Source organism: Cygnus atratus, chromosome 4, assembly GCF_013377495.2.
Source record: "Cygnus atratus isolate AKBS03 ecotype Queensland, Australia chromosome 4, CAtr_DNAZoo_HiC_assembly, whole genome shotgun sequence".
Classification (NCBI taxonomy): domain Eukaryota; kingdom Metazoa; phylum Chordata; class Aves; order Anseriformes; family Anatidae; genus Cygnus; species Cygnus atratus.
Genome location: NC_066365.1, coordinates 76,301,456 through 76,318,866, shown reverse-complemented (window position 1 = coordinate 76,318,866; position 17,411 = coordinate 76,301,456). Strand labels below are relative to the sequence as shown.

Genomic DNA, 17,411 nt, shown 5'->3' with positions numbered 1-17,411 from the left:
TCATCCACCACCATCCTTACGCCTCCAACCACAGCCAGCACAGACGCAGTCACACAAGCTGTTGAAGAACCTACATTCATCTCCTCCCTCCTAAAGTGGTATTCAAGCCTCTAATTTTATTATTAACAACTTTATTACTTAAGTTATTTTCAGCACTTTCAGAATCGTATCCTAAGCGCTTTCGGGATTGCTGCTTTGTTTGGGAAAAAAACAATCAAAGTCCTGGCAGATTAGAGCTGACATCTCCCACTTCCACCCACTGTTTGCCCAAGATATCCCCTATCTTTAAAATGGGAAATTCCACTGGAAGCGGTGGAAGCCTTCCAGCAAGTGGATACTTTTAAAGACATCTCCTCAACGGGCTCCAATACGCGCTTTTTACCGAAGGGAGAACTGTTGACAGGATAAAGGAGGTTTTCTTTCTCCTAATCAAATTAACAGAGCCAAACCAAAAGAATTTGCAACCCCCGTAAACGCACAGTAAGCTCCGAATTATCTTCAAATACTTCAAAAGCAAAACAACTTTCATAAGTGCATCAGCATAAAGGAGAACACTCCTGTCCAACAAACACAGGGAGCTAGTTTAAAATAATAATTAGAAAAAATACGAGCTACGTTTTCTGCCATAGGCTCTGTTCTTCAGGAAAAGACTGCAGAGTAGTTAAGCAAACTGTCTGGGTTAGTGACAGCTGATGTCCCATATCCCATAGCAGTAGTCATGACCTTCAGGCCTCCCGTGACTGACAGGCTGACCCCAATCACTCCAGGGTGCAAGGTAAATGACAACCAAAGAAGAACAAGAAAGAGAAAAGAAAGAAAACTTGCTGCCGGCTTTGTAGCCAAGCTTCCTAATAAAACCTAATTCAAGCTGTCAGGGTGAAATGAAGAAAGTGTCAACAGGGGTTTTCAGAGAAATATTCCAAATGTTTGGCCAAAAAAGCCAAGAGCTCGGCTCCCCTCCCCCAGCCCCAAACCACTCCTCGAAAAGGGCTGGAAAATCCAATGTCGAAAGGAATTTTAATAACTTGTCCGGGGGGACCCCTGAGCAGGGCCCCAAGGGAACACTTTTCTGCCATTCCCTGACAAACCCAATCACCTCCGTAATGGTGAAGAGCACAAAAGTCACAAGGGAAGTGCCAGCGGAGGGGCTCGGTGAAACCAGCGGCCGTGTGAAATCGGACCATTCCGGCGGCTTCAGAAACCGAGACATTTCATGGTGACCCACGGGTTAAGAGCCTTGGGAGGCACCGAAGAGAACAACCTGCCACCAGTCAAAGGCTGAGGCTGAACGTGGGGGGAAAAAACGTCCCGTGCTTCCACGCCAACTAACAGCTGCCATGTCCGGGAGAAGATGGAGAGAGAGTGGCTCTCAAAATTACCATCCCTCTCCCAAAGAAGAGATTGAAACCTCAAAGAGCCTTGTGTAGGCACCGAAACAGCTGGTGAGTCCCCAAAAACACAGCCCTAGCTTCACATCAGCATGGGGGCAGTCTTCGTTGTCAGGCCATGAGGCTGCCCAGAGAGGCGAAACCTGGTACGGCACTACCAACAGTCAGAGGGGGGAAGACTCTCGTTATTCATTTATATACTTTTACCAAGGTAAAAACATTACTGGGTGTAAAAAGAGAGCAGCAACTTGCAGTTCCTGTCTAATATATCTGTCTCCTGCACACACAGAGGCAAAACCAGCATCTAGGAGCCTTGGGATGAAGAAAGGATGGTAAACAAAATATTTTTGAGGTTTAAAAAAATACATATAATCTAATTTATTGATAATCTCCCACAGGAAATAAGAACAATCAAAACCCCTAAACCAGAAGCCAAAATTCATTAACACACACAGGGCAAATTAAAACCTTGAGTTTTGTCACCAACATGCTCCTTGAGGGACAGCCTGGGGAAGCCAGGAGCCAGCTGCAGCCATGGTGCCAGGCGCTGACCTGATGACAGGCGGACACCACTATCTTTCTTGGGACAACCGGATTCATCTGTTCAATATGAGTGACTCAGAAATGTCTCAGAGGGAAAGGCCCTCTCTTACTTTATTGACCTAGCATGAGGCTTTTTATTTATTTATTTATTTAAAGTCTTAGCCAGCCCTTTGTACACAGAGGATGCCACCGCTCCAAGGGGAGCAGCAGCCACCTCCAGCCTGGACAATGTATATCCAAGCAACTGAGTGGCACGGATGGTTTAGGAAGAGAATTCATATTTTCACCATGCTGAGATCTTTCAGTGCCAACAAAACTTCTATATCACAGCCGGTAGCGCAATCATCCCATACCTCAGATGAAGGTCTTCTGAAAACTTCAGACAGGCGTAGATGAATTCCTTAATCTGATTGTAAACTTTAGGCACAAACTCAGAAAAGGGGAACTTCTTTGGAAACGGTTGCTGTAAAACACAGGAGAGAATTGAAGTCAAAGAGCAGATCTTTAAGAGGGAGAATCGCTCTCACAGCCAGCCTGGAGTGACGACTGCTTTCCAGCAACATGTTCCAAGCAGCCAAATTAATTCTAATATTTAGCTAAGTCCAGCAATGAAACAACAAGCCAGCATTTATTGTATATTATATAAACATTTCAGCCAAGTGAAAGACCAGATAATCACTTACAAATGGCACATGGGTGCATAAGGGATTTGGAGTCTGAAATGGGCTGGAAGGAGACTTGTAGCTAGAAGGGAGCAGGCAGCACAAAGCTCCTCTCGTTCCCTTTCCCAACTCCCTTACTCATATGACAAAACCCTGTCAGAGAACTCCTGTATCTCCCACCATGTGCAAGGCGTTTTGCTTGGTCGCCTCCCCAGTTACTGCCCAAGGTGAGCACTTGCTTACAACACCAAAAGCCCAGACGAAACAGATGTCCTCTCCCTTGAACCAAATTTTTACGAGCTAGCTTTTACCCACAGCAGAGACATGGCTGGGAGCTGCAGAGCATAACAGTAAGAACCTGGATCCCATGACACAGTTTTAGGGAAGGACACAGACTTTCTGAAATCTAAACACTTGACTTGGATCGAAAGCCCTCCCAGTCATAATTTAGTTCGCCAGGCTCGCAGCTCGCTGGCTGCCAGATGTGGAGCACAAGGCCAAGCATGCTTTTAAGGGACACTGGCTAGGTCAAATTTGGCTACACTGTTGGGTTTTGCAAGCACGCGCTTTTACAAAAGCCAAGATATACCACCTTCTGTTTTTTGTTGGGCTGATGTCTTTTCTTTTTTAACTATTAGATTAAAACAAAAAAGGTCAATAGTATGGTTCATATGGGACTAAATGGGACTAAAATACCAATGGAAGCAAATTTTTTGTCTCTCTCCCACCTACTGCAAGTGATGCTGAACTGCAACAGTACATTGTGATCTGAAAACAAAATTGATGAGGTATTCCTCCTCCATGCCAGAAGAAATGCAACACATGGAAAGTATATTTGTTCTTTTCTCTTATTGTTTGTTTGGTTTTGTGGTTTTTTGACCTTTTAATTTTTAGTTCTCCATGCCGGTAAACAAGGTGTGGGGTTTTAGTGCATCGGGAGACATGCCATGCTGGTTTCCTCATTTAAGTTTACCTTTTCAAGTTCTGCATCCTGGAATGGGAACTGTCCAACTATTTTCTTATAAATCTCTTCATTTGTCACTGGGATGGGACTGTAGTTATCTGAATCAAGTATATTTCTGGAAAAGAAGAAAGTTAGAAATACAGCTACAGAAACCCTTCCTGCAAACAGAAACATCACTGTCAATCTCTTCAACACAAAAGCCAATGCTCTTTGAAGACAGACCAAGCACAATTTTTCAGATTTACTGCTCAGTTACAAGGCCCTTCATAAATACATGCCAGTCTGAAAAGGGACCCCAAAAAGTTGCAGCACATGCTTTTTGCATTCATTCACCTATTGACTGTAATGAGCTCGATAATGAAACTATAACCTTGCCTCTCTAAGATGTTAAACCTCTGGTGTGCATGGATTTATTGCACAAATCTTACTGCACGCGTGATCCCCACAACCGTATTTAAATGGGTTTTCCCTGGTCCAAGGAGAGCCCAGATTGAAGTTTACCACTGCCCAAAATTTAGGCATGAACTTGGTAGTCTCTTATTAAAGTAAGATTTTTATTTATTGCTTAAAACTACTCTGTAAGGTACATCTCATGAGTTTACTTAAACAACTTCTTACCTGAAAACTCCTGACCATTTCTTCAGCAGGGTTTCACTATACTGGTCTTGGATCTCCAGCAGCATGTCAAAGAGCTGGTTCACTGGGAAGCCGTATCCCTGCAGTGGAGCAGAGGAAGAGAGCAACTACATCAGATGAGAACAAGTCACCAGCAGGGCGCTGAACAGCATTTTCTGCATTTAATAGGGAGCACGTGAGCAAATGCTTGGTCCTCGCCTGTGGAGCAAACCAGCCCGTGGGCGCTGAGATTGACAGGCCACAGTCACCTACCTGGAGTGTGTCTGCAAAGAGGACGATGAGGTTCTTCAAGTCTAACACCAGGCTTGGGTCCGAGCAATAGGACTGCAAATAAGGGGGAAACAAAAACATGTTTTTAACCACAGCACGCAGGAAAATATTGCCCTCAGTCCTCCTGAGTTATCACTCGAGCGATAATACTTAGACACACCATTCACTCTTACGATCAGCTGCTTTTATCATGCAGCCCATGCCTTAACGTCTTACAGGGCAGGGGAAGGCACGCTGATAAGGGTATCTCTCCTTGTAACGCACTGCTCTTGAGGCTCTCCATGATGAATAAGGATCTCAGTTGCTCTAGAGATACCTGAAGTGTTTCTAAGATTACCCAGGAGCTGCTGGGGAAGCGAGAGGAGATGAAGCAAATCAGCGCACTGTCATGCCAAGAAGACAGCAGCACCTCATGCAATATTTAGTGTGTTGTGTCTAACAGTAATGAAGCATTGCAGGGAGGCATCCCCAGGCCCCACGTGAAGGCTGCATCGCTAAGTGGAAAGTTCAGGCTGAGGAAAAACACGTTGCATGCCTATATTTTAGCAACATTAACAGTCAGAGCTACAGCACAAGTATTCATTGCAGGTCAGGACACTGCCTGAAGCTCGAATGACACCACTGCACCCCCTGCGACAGCCCTGAGCATCACCCCAGAGGCACCTTACATCACCCACACCAATCGCACCCTATCTGCACACCGGCAGAAAACCTCACTGAAATATGCTGAAATATGCAAAGTTTCACACAGACTCTTACCAAATATAGAATCAGTGATCATATGCTGGAAAAAGAAACTGAGATTTAAAGTTCACTGGAAACTCAAGGAGGAATGACTCCATTAATCAATGTGAAAGACTGGAAGAGACACATTTTCCATTTCACTGTCCAAAAGAGAAAGTCAGAAAGAAAGATAATGCCCTAAAGCTATCAGAAGTGATAAAAGATGTCCCAGTCTACAGCAAGGAAGAAAATCCAGGCACAACTTTGGCTGAGTGGGAAGAACTGGAACAGCCTCACCAGCTGACGGCCTTCCATCCACTCTCAACAGCAACATGGGATGGACGGCACTGGTCTGTAGAGATGTTAGTGGTGACCACAACAACAGCATTGAGAAATTGTGGCAAATTGTACGTTTACTGGAAAAAAAAATCTGGCAGCCACTTTGTGCACTAAGTCTGGCATCACTTAAAACAACTGGTCATGGCAACGAAGTTGGTAAAACTGAAAAACACACTGTTTGTACTCGTTTTCCCCTCGTGGCTATCACGCCAGCAGAAAAACTCCTCTAAAAAATAAAATAAACCTGGCTTTACAACACAGCAAAGTGCACACCTCTGTGCTCATCCCCTTTTGTAAGATGGAAGCCTTAGGGGAAGGAGGCAGCCTTCCAGTCGCCAGAAGTGCTGTGCCATACAAAACCAGAGCTTCCCGGGAAGCCTCGGTGGTCGCTCACCCCACGAGGTCCAGGTCCACAGCCCACAGCACTCCCACCTGCCCAGCAGAGCCAAGCAGCTCCTGCACTGCCCACGCACGACCACGCCACGTTAAGGTCAAGGGCACGTAGCTGTAAAACTCGGCATGGTTTGAGGAAGCAGTACATTGTGCCTCCACGCAGAAATTGTAAATTTATCCGGGCAGACAATAGCGACGCTGTACTGCCCGGGTACCACGTGCATCCCATGCCACGTTAGCTGCATGCCTGCAACACCACGACCCTGCAGCATCCTCTTGCTTTCAGATAGCACTGCCATCCCAGGAGCAACAATGGGATTTCAATGATTTAGTATTTTGTTTTTCTGGAGAAAATGTCCCAACAACTTGAAAAGAGACTTATGGAAAGTCATTAAAAGTTTTTCTTTTATGGCCAAATGCAATTTTTTCATCCCATTAACCAATAGTGTGACTTTTCAGTAAGCTATGAAACAGCAAAACGCTCAAGTGTTCCCAGCTGAAACAGTGCAACATGATATCAGGTCATCCAAAACTGGAGGAGAACTGTACATTTTTGGCAGTTGGCTTTGTTTTTTGTTATTATTATTATTTTTTAGGGTTTTTTTTGCTCAAGCAGAGAAATACCAAAGTGATAAGTAATTTTTCCAAATGTCTTTCAGTACTAAAGAATAAAAGAGCTAGTTAGTGTCTTTTCGAGCACAAATGATTTATAGTTTGATAGCAATCCATTCACTGCCATTAATTTTAAAGGAATATCTAACGAGGTCATGGTTGAACGTGCCAAATACCGACACTTTTTTCCCCAGTATTCCAGGACAAACCAACTCCCTCTGCTGGTGCTTCGCAAAAGCGATGAGCCAAGTAACAGAAAATATTGAACCACTACTTTCTTATTTCCAGTCCCCCAAAATATTGCAAGCTTGGCAGAAGGAAACTGCAGTGCATCGAGAGTCCAAAAAAGCTGAAGAAACCTTTTGGGGAAATAGCAGTGTATCTTCACTCCATTGTTTAAAAAAGAGTCATTGGCAAAGAGGCAAAACAAAGAATACTACTGTAAAAGCCAGTATTTCCAGCTTGTCAAGCCAAACTCAAGCAACAGCTGAACAATCTGGGGCTTTTACTTACTGAATGCGTCCTTAGCGCTGCAATGGTTTTTGATAACGCCATCTCCCACAGCTCATCAATATAGGCTCTATTTACCAAGCCCTGCGTCGTGTGCAAGATGTGATCTTCAACTACAAAAAACCTAGCGGAGAGGAGAAAATGGCATTGTTATCAAAAGTTACAGGTCTCAAGACATCAAGAGAGCTCTGCAAACACTGTATGTGAGGGACGTGCAGAATTTGCACATGCACAAATCTCCAGAGCAAGCTCAGATTTGCAGTATTTGTTCCAAATATAGACAACACTAAATATTTTCTTCGCCTATTTTTAACAACGCGCTATTTTCTATGATGTTTCTCTGCATTATAGACGTGAGCCAAAGTCTGGTTATTCCTGGTAATGCATCTCTGTGTATACACAAAGGCAGAACTTCTCCACCCTGTTATTTGAACAAGAACCGCTGATTAAACTCTGCCCCAGCCAGCAGCAATCGTGTTACAATTGGTTAACTGCAGGGAAAACACCTTCACTGCAGGGAAAACACTCCCTCGCGCCCCGAGACACCGCGCGCTCCCAACCATTTAGAGGCAATCAGTTCACTGCAGTGCCCATTTATCAAACACGCTGGTCAAAAAGCAGCAGCATGTTTCAGGGAGCGAGTGTCACAAAAAAACATTTTAAACACTAACACACAAAACCTCAGCTGTGTTTTGTAGGGAAAACCCAGCCCAGGAACCCGAAGCTGCGTTAGGAGGTCGGCAGCACACACTGCACTCACAACGGTCACAATTACATGGTGAAATGATTATCATCAGTCTTTCCTGAAGAAATTTCAACTATGTACCCTATTTTTTCTAGATCAATGGTCTTAGGTTGCCTCCACTGAGACCTCGGCTGGTTTTGGACGACTCCTGTCAAATTTGACTGCAATAAAAAGTTCATAGGAATAGAGGCAAAACAGTCACCTGAGAATCACCTCCTTTAGCAAGAAAATAAGAAAATAATTATCAAATATTAAAGAATAATTAAGGCAGAGGGCCTATTCACCTCATTAGTGGGGCAAGTAGCTGCACATAGTCCACAGAGCCTATTTACCCTCCAATTCCCAGAAAGGTGCTTGCTGGTGCAAGAGCTGACAGGTTCCTCAGTGCTCGCACCAGCGACACAGCAAAGTTCACCAAGCTCTTTTCCTGGTTGGGCTCCTTTGAAGGGCTGTCAAAAAATCAATATTTCCTCCTCTCTCTTTCTTTCTGGGCTACTCAACAACACAGCGCACACATATTTAGCAAGCATGTATATAAAAAGGATACCTACCCTACAATTTGATTAAAATACTTCCTGTAGCCATCTAAAGTTTCATGCTGAAAAACAGAAAAAAATGAAAAGAAAAAAGTGAGCAAAGTTTAAAACAAAGAAGGACAGCAAAAAGGGAAACAAATAGAGACCACCCACAAGGAACAATGCACACAGAGACAACCCTCAGCTCCTTTTTTAGGCGGAGCAGCCCTGACCACTGAAGCCAGGGGATGATCGTACCATGTTGGAAGGAGGCTGCAGTACCAATCTGGCTTGTTTTCTTCTCTGCTTCCTGTAGTAGTTCTCAAAGGTTTCTCGGGCACCCTGGAAAACAGAGCAGATGAATTCAATTTAGCAGCCTTTGCATTAATCATTGAATTACACATAAAACACACCGCATCAAACACGCGAATCACACTTTCCTCCAGCATACCTGTGTAACACTTTCCTGCTAAATGATCCACATACCTGATGAAGAAGAATTTTACAGTAAACACTGAGTGAAAAAAACAAGTGTCCAGGTACAAGAGTATCTGGTGAACTCTTCTGTATCCATTTTCCAGTATCTCTGGGCATATTTGGCATATGGTGCCAATATCAATTGGTGCCAATATCAACCCACTTCTTTACCAAGCCATAACACGGACAAACATCAGATTTGCTTTACCCTGGGGACAGTGAAACAACCATATTTCTAGCGTGGGCAAATATAAAGAGGGGACAAACAATGCCAGGAGTGGCAGAAATTCTTGCACTGGCTCACAGGTGCAGAATGATGCAAAGCCCCACATGTCAGGGAATTTAATAGAAACACACTTTTGTGGGTAATATCCATTTTATTAGAGTAGTCAGCATATTAAGAAAAAAGTAAATGTTTTTTTGAGCTCTTCCTCTCCCACCTTTACCATGCCTCACCCCACATGGGGTCTGAGGCTCCAGATGAGAGCCGGTTACTCCCAAAACCCAAATACCCAAGCTCCCCTCCAGGAGCACTGCCCACCTACGCCCAGCAGGGCAGAGGGGGCCCGGCCGCATGGCTGGTGGTTGAAGCCGCTCCTTTGTAGGTGGTTTGGTTTTACCAACCCGAGCTACATCTGAGCATCCCCGCCCAGGCACAGCAACACAACCGAGAGGATCCTCAAATGCCATCTACCTGCTGAACCGTTCAGACGTCCGCCTACCGCCCAGGTCCCCTAGGCTATGTAAAACCTTGCTGTTTTATCCCTGCCTGTTCCTTCCTCCCCCACGCGCACCCTGTTTTATGTCTGAAATTGGATTATAAACACTTCAGAGAAGGGACAAAGCCTTGCTTTGAACTGGTATGAGCCAAAATCTCATTTGGAATTCACAAAACAAACAAAACACAACAACAAATATCACCTGCCCAAGAAAGGCACCAGGCATCAACCTCTTCTACTAGGAAAATAAATAAATAAATAAGAAAATCTCATGCCAACTGAATGATTCTCCAGCTCCTCTGTCATTATACAACCAGGCTGCCTTAAAAAGCCCTCAGCTAAAGGGGACTTTGAAAATTTCTGCTATTAGCCTTTGCGGAGTTTTAGCCCAGCTTGCTCCTTTCCTTCCACAGTTCAGAGCTTGAGGCTTAAGCAAAAATTTTGCCTCGCAGATCTGCCCAGCAGCTACGCCACCTGGGACTGCTGTCCCCAAAGGTGCTAAAATTTAACCAAACTCATGCATTGCATGGACTTCTACCACCTCTGAGCTGTAGTTTTTAATGTAGTTGGATATTCGGGGGAATATTCACACTGAGCATAGCTGGTGCACAGGGAGAGCAGTCCCCAGCCCATGCAGGGCACATCCATCCCAACATCACTGGTGTCAAAACCCCAGTAAGGGACAACCCTAAACCGGGTACAATCAGAGCCTTTCTCCAGCAATCAGGTTAAGTACCAGCTTGAATTTACAAGCAATCTGACATTTTAAACTGAAAGCTTTTCAGAAAATCTGGGAACCAGCTTTTCCCATACCATGCCGCATGTCTTCCTGATTTTCTCAAAAGTTGGCCTTTCTTCTATTTCCCCCTAGAAAGGGAAGGGCCGTGAGCCAGAAGTCAGCGATTTACAGATTAAGCCCAGAATGAGGAGGATTGCTACAATTCCTACCAAGCCAGGCACTATCTTACTTCAGAGGACCTGCACACAAAGTGGGATGACTTTAGATATTCATTAAATCTTGCTCTGCCTCACCTCTCAAAACCTACACAAGTGGAAGAAGAACCCTGATCATCTCCATCCTGAACATGGCAGCAACTCCTCTCTGGTAGCATCGCTGAGACTTTGGAGTGAGGCTACTCGCTAATTTAGCACAGCCTGCTACCGGTAAACTTGTGATGTGAACTCAAAACCGGAGGCCTTTTTTCCCCGTAGCCCCTAATCCATTAATGTCCAGCACCAGGAGCCCACAGAAGGTCGTCCCGAGCACCGCTGTGGGTCGCTCACGCCAGCCACCGTGACTGGCTTTACACAACATCTCATGGCAGTCAGCAAGTAATTAACTCCTCATTACTGAACGCGCATAAGCTGCCATCTCCCCAAGCTACGCAGGACCTCATGGACTTACTGGAAGCTTGGAAAGCAGTTCATCAGGAGCAGAAGGCCGGTCTGAAACCAATCAGCTATTTTAGTACCAGATTTTGAAGATTTCTGCTAGGACTACCCCACAGCAATTCAGTTCAGCTGAAATCACTCTCCCTCTTCCCTCCAACTGAGCTTTCTAATGGCACCGAGCAGAGTTCCTCCCTGCTCACCCCACCCTCGTCACACATTTCTTCGGAAGGCACATTTCTTTCGAAAGGCCAACAAGTCATCCCTCATGGGGCTCCGCTTCCAGCGCAGCCCTGCCGTCCTCCCGGCCCCCTCCGACACCACAGGCCTCCACCGGGGCCTGTTCACCTCGTGACAAAACTTCTCCTCGTGGCGTGACCAAATTCTCCTCAGGCTGTCACCAGGTGGTGGGAGAGACAGAGGCCCCCAGGTGGGGGGGACAGGGCAGTGGGACACACGTGTGTCCCCCTCAGCCCAGAGCTGAACACACCGAGCCCACTTTTCGGCTCCTCGGCCACTAAGGACAAACCACAAGGTGGTATTTTTTCAAAATTATTTACATTCCCGTTTTACTGGTGGCTTGAGGAAAGCAAAGCCCTTGAACCAATTTTATAATAATATTCTCCACACATTAAATGAATTTGGATTGAAGTTTAACAGGAGAAGCTTTCCACAGACACTAAAAGCAAGAGTGATCTGAGCTGGGCTGGAGATGCCATATGAAGGATTCCCTACAAACCTGCCTCCCCCTCGGGGAGAAGCCCCTTCAGCCCCACAGGGTGCCTGGGAGGCGTTGGGTGCCAGGTCCTCCTTGTTCCAACCCCACAAATGGCTTTAAGCATAGCAGAGGAGAAGGAACAGGAAAGACCTTTGAAAGCTTTCCCAAAAAAAATGTAGGCCATATTCACATTTTAACAATTTCCCTAAAATTTATGGCCCGGAGACCTGCCAATTTGACCAAAGCCCTCTCCCATCCAATGCACTGTTCCCTGCAATTTCCTTCTTGAGCCTTTTCTGAATGGCCCAAGAATTAGGGACTCTCTCATGAGAGCCTATTCCAAAGAAAAACTTCTCCTCCCAAAAATCTCTCGACACTATTCACATTTTTCTTGTCCACTATTTCATCCTTTTCTCTTAAGTGCATTCCTCCATCATCCCCCTAGACCTTTTCATCGCTCGTGTATTACATTTTCTCAAGAACGGGAAGTCTTTCTTCGCCTTGGTGGCAGTTTTAGCTAGACCACCCAGTTTCCCACATTTGACCTACTTAGGACAATACAACTTATCAGGTCTTCAGATAATATTATTCCTCTTCTATGCACTCTATTTTAATATCATTTTCCTCTGGGTGAAAAAACAAAAAGCAGAAAAAAAAAGAACCAAACAAACAAAAAACTAAACAAACAGAAAGAAACCACACCAAAAAAATACCCAGAACAGACTACAAGACCCCATGTTTTATAGACTACTCATCTGGAAACACCACGTAGTAGTTACACTTTGATACAATTCCCCTCTCACAGCCCCCAGGCCTGGCGGTTTTTCCCACATTTAACCAATCCTGTCATTACCTCCAGTTTTCAAAGACAAGGCTTGGGACCTGCACGCTGTACGCAAGGTATCGGGAGAGGTGACTGAGAGCATCTCCAGGCCGCTCAGCCAGGCTCAGCCCCTGGTAGCAGCCACCAGAAGCGTGGGCAGGTCCACCAGCTTCTGCCCGGGCAGGGAACTGCCTGAATAAAAGATTTATTCCCCAAATCTCCCTAGTGTTTCAGCATGGCACAGTACCATGAACTGTTGTACGAGCCCAACACCACCTTCATCAGCCAGTGCTTCGCTAAAAGCACCTGAGCAGAGCTGACCCACGTGCGAGCCCATAAGCACAGAGCTGTGCGTGTACATGCCCAGTTCCTGCCTGCCATGTCCCCTCGATGGGAAACAACCCAACTTCTTTTATTTCTTTTCCTTTTTCTCTTAAAAGCGGCTATTTTTTCTAGCAAAAACCAGCTGCACCTGCAACATCTTTTTCTTCCTGGAGGAAAACCGTGAGGCACACGCAGATCTCATGCAGCACGTGGCACACGAAGGGCTGCTTGCTGCAGGGAGCAGGTCCCAGCCGCAGCCTCTCTGACTTCCAGATTCACCAGGGCACTTCTACAGAAATGAGACACGGCTAACACGTATCATTAGAGAGGCACTGCTCCTCCTGGGCTTCTTATAAACTCAATCCAAGCTGTAAGGAAGTCAGGGAAGCATGCTGGGGAGAGGAGAAGGAGGCCCTTTTCTTATTTACTCATTTAGTTTTAATTACAACAGGTTTCCCCCACTTCTCATGCTCTTTATTTAAGCAAGCGGGAAGAGTCCAAAGCTGCACTTCCAAACTAGACATTTATTCTAATCACCGGTCCAGGAAAAACCCTCAATAATGCCTCATATTTTTAAAATTACCAGGCAAAATTTTCCTTCTCAAATTAGCTGCAGAGTTCACAGAGTTGGCAATGAGAGGCAGATAATTAAGATCGTAGATGAGCTCCAACATAAGGGAAAACAGAATATAATCACAAGAACGCAAAAACAACAGCTGAAAAAAATACAAAAAAGTTTCATAACACAGGAGCAGCGGAGAGCTGAAAGCAAATCTAGTTGTGAATTACATGGGAAAAGCATCCTCTAAGCTTTATTCTGCTATTGTCCTCAGCAAATAATTAAAATGCGCAGTAAAATGGGACTTTTTTGATCGAGAACATGCAGACGTATTCTGGGTTAATAAATTTCTGCTAGCCTGGAAGCAGAAATCCACTCCACGTACTTAATGCAACGCAAATTTACCAGCTGCGTGTAACTGGGCAATACGTGCCGTCAATAACCCATCCCTCCCATGGGGACATCACCGGCTGCACCCTGGCAACATCATTAGCCCATTCCCCAAAAATGTCATTACCAAGTAAGCAAGGTGATGTGTGATGACAGACCAGATCTATACGCCAAGTAGATTCCTGCCTTGACAAACTCAAGTTGTGATTAGTTCAGCGCGTGGACACCAGGTAACCACATATGCAAAACGAGCAGGAACAGCTCCCCGTTCACTCAGGACAGCCTTCAAATCCACTGAGGAATGTGAACCACGCCATTCTCAGCACTGTAGCTCTGGTTTAAGCACACAGGCCAGCGATGACTTTGGTTGTCTTTCTTTTTGGAGAGAATCTTAAACCCACGGTCCACCTAGATTTAGTAATGTATTAGCACTTGCTACTGCGTGACCTGGACTTCTTTTGAATTTATCTCTGGCCTGCACTGGCTGTTCATCCTCCTTTGACTTGGGTCCACAGAAATTCTCAGTGACATGGTTTGGGAATTCTCCTGCCTTTAATAGAGACTTCCACAGCATCTCACAAAAGCACAGTGAGATCTGCCACAGATCAGCAGCTCTACTTCTATCCAGGCACCTCAAGGGCTTGCACAAAGGTTTCCTGAGAAGCAGATCAACGTTCTATGATCTATGAAAGTCTGCCTTCACAGCCTCTGCTCCTTGATCACAAGGAGAATTAAACGTGGAGCTCGCAAAATCCAAAACAGCATACCCAAGTTAAGACATCATTTTGAATGATGGATCAGCTCAGTGGGTAAATACCTGGTTGGATGGTGGGGGTCTGAAGGTTGTGGTTAATGGGTTGTGGTTAACATGGTTAATGCTCTACACGGAGGCCTGTAACAAGGGGAGAACCACGATGGGGGTTCTGGGACCTGCCTTGCTGAATGTCTTGAATGACCTGCAGGAGGCCATGGACATGGCCTCAACTGCTTTCTAGATGAAACCAGACTTGGGATAAAGTCAGTACGCTCGAGGGCAGGGATACTGGCAACAGCCTGGAGGAACAAGCCAACAAGAAGTGATGAAATTCAACAAGGCAATGCCGAGTCACACACCTGGGAGAGGAAGACGCCTGGAACCTCTTGCAGCAACACAGACCAAGGACATCTGCTTTAGGAGCACTGCTGTGGGCAAGGTCTGTAAGTTTTGGGAGACAGCAAGCTAAACCAGCAGTGTATCCCTGCAGCAAAGGCAGCCAAAGGCATCTGGGGATCTCACAGCAGCCTTCCAGTATCTACAAGGAGGTCACTGAGAAGATGGAGCCAGGCTGGCTGTTCATGGTGGTGCACAGTAGGAGACCCAACGGGTAGAAATGAAAGAGAGACATTCTGACTGGTTTTAACAAAAACCTTTTTTACAACAAGAACAGTCAGGCAGTGGAAAATGTTTCCCAGAGAGGTTTTGCAGTCCCCATCCCTGGAGATTCTCAAGACCAGACTGGCTAAGGTCCTGAGAACCCTGGTCAGAACTCACAGGTGACTTGCTCCAAGCAGGAGATTGGACTAGAGAGATTTTGAAGATTTTGGACTACACGGAGATTTTGAAGCCTCCAGGTATTTTTACACATGGCTTATTTCCCAGCCTAGTCTCCAAATGTCCTGGTCACCAGCCATTTCAAACATGTCACGTCCTGTGAGGAGGAAGGGCCAGAACTGGGGCTAGAACTCCCATTTTGAGGATTATGTTCATGATTTAGCCAACCCCAGTCTCATTTCAGCAAGTAACAGTATATTCCTTCCCCTCCGTGTCACTGAGCAAGGGTGCTGTGATTTGTCATCCCTCACCTGGCTGAAACGGCCCCTGTAGCTAGTGTTTCATTTTAATTTGTGTAGAAGTGCCAAACAACGCCTGGCATCGGATCATTGCTGAAGAGACACTCGATCAAACCCAGATCTCACTGCTGCTCCCCTCTTGTACCCCAGAGTTTCGTGGGCACACACAGGATCAGACCCACATATACAATCCCTGTCCCGATGGGTCAACAAGCCACAGCGGCCTTTTGGAGGTGACATACTTTGTCAAAAGCAGCATCTAAGTTCTAAAATCCTGCAAAGTAACCACCTTGTGCCTCCAAATTACCTAAAACAGGCAGTTTGTTTTAAGGGAAAACAATCAGCTGGCACTTAAAGAACCCAGCAGAAGTTTGTAGGCTAGTTAGAAATAAGACACAAAAAAAGATGAGCTTGGAAAAATACATTTAACAAGCCACGAGGATCTCTCAAAACAAGAGAACAGTAGTAGCCACTAATGAAACACAAAGAAGTCCGACTGCTAAGCAGATGCTTAACTTTAAAAACATAAACACTCCCAAGGAACTCTACAGAGACACCCCGGTACGCACGCAGGTGCTCCAAAGAGCGCCTTGCTGAATCAGGATCAAAAAGGAGGCCCTTGCTCAGCCCGATGGAACCGCCTGTTTACTGTAAACACCGCCTCGATGCTGAAAACAAAACGATAAAGCTAACCAGAAAATCGCGTGGGGGGAAGAGAGCGCGGCAGCACGGCGAGCGCCGCATTGGAGGCGAGCCTCTCCCTGCGAGGCCCAGCGGCCATCGTCCACGGCCCGGCCGCCGTTCCCTCGTCCTGATGTCTCCCGGCCGGACCCGTTTGCTGGCCAGCATCTCGCTATGCTGTGAGCCTCTTCTGACGAGTAAAAGGGCCATGGGCACGCACACGGAGGCGTTTCCTTCTGACCGGCCCAGCGCCGGCAGGATTTGGCCTCGGCCCTACCCGGCCCTGCCTCCAGCCGGTGCCCAGGATGGAGGAACATAACCCATTTCTTCTGTAAAGGGGTAAAGCCCAGGCTTCAGTGTGTCACGTGAATTAGCACAAAGCAAATTTGATGTTTTGTGGCTTTCCACGCCGATAGGAACATACTGACTTCCTGGACTTGAATTAAAGTCCTTAAAAATTGAGACGTAACACAGCGAAGGAAGGCCAAGGAGCATGGCTGCAGGCCACACCGAAGGAGCAAAGTGCTCCTCGTGCCGCAGTCCTGAGCCAGGCAGGTGAAAGAAACTCTGAGAACCAGCGAGAGCTGCAGAAGCAGAAAGCCAACCCAGAAGGAGCCACAGGAGCTCTAGCACTCCCTTTCCTCTCTCAAGGAAACAAGGCCATTACCCCCCTGCCTCCCTGCCCGAGCTGGGGGCACGCATTGTTCCCCAGCCCTGCCGCTAGGAAGCAATATCTATTTTCCATTTAGAGGAAGGTAAAGCCTTTAATTTTGCCCTTCTGGCTGCAGCTGGAGTTCCCTTTTAACTGCTTGGCCAGGGGAGTGAAGACAGTTTTATATGGAAGAAAATGCTGAAAAGGCCACTTTAATATGTTTGCATGTGAAAAGGGGAGAGCTTTTCATACTGCACGGTAATGAGGGTCAGCGGGATATTACACTTCGCCATATGGCTAATTTGCACAGCAGGTCAAACGCTCTATTTGCTTTTTAAAGACAGCCCTATAGATTAAGCTGCGCTAAAACAAAACAAAATAAAATAAAATAATAAAAAAATAAATAAAGAAGCGTGAGCAGGAGATGCCCTCTAATGTTCAAGCCTGGAAACGGCTGGGCAGGAGGGTTGGCTAAAAATACATAAATAAATAAGATTAAGGGGACGAGGGGGCAGGGACGAGGCGCAGCAGTGCCCGGGGGATCCCCGC

General features: G+C 46.1%; 1 protein-coding gene across 10 annotated transcripts in view; it reads right to left on the bottom strand.

Moving 5' to 3' along the window:
• EXOC6B (exocyst complex component 6B) overlaps positions 1-17,411 on the bottom strand; it is a 293,888-nt gene that overhangs the window by 116,486 nt on the left and 159,991 nt on the right. For all 10 annotated transcript variants that reach the window (XM_035547430.2, XM_035547427.2, XM_035547428.2 and 7 more), the window contains 7 exons: positions 8,559-8,642; positions 8,337-8,383; positions 7,044-7,164; positions 4,446-4,517; positions 4,176-4,273; positions 3,567-3,672; positions 2,285-2,394 (listed from right to left, as the gene is read on the bottom strand). In XM_035547430.2, the coding sequence (XP_035403323.1) occupies positions 2,285-2,394; positions 3,567-3,672; positions 4,176-4,273; positions 4,446-4,517; positions 7,044-7,164; positions 8,337-8,383; positions 8,559-8,642 (638 nt within the window). The remainder of the gene's footprint in view (positions 1-2,284; positions 2,395-3,566; positions 3,673-4,175; positions 4,274-4,445; positions 4,518-7,043; positions 7,165-8,336; positions 8,384-8,558; positions 8,643-17,411) is intronic.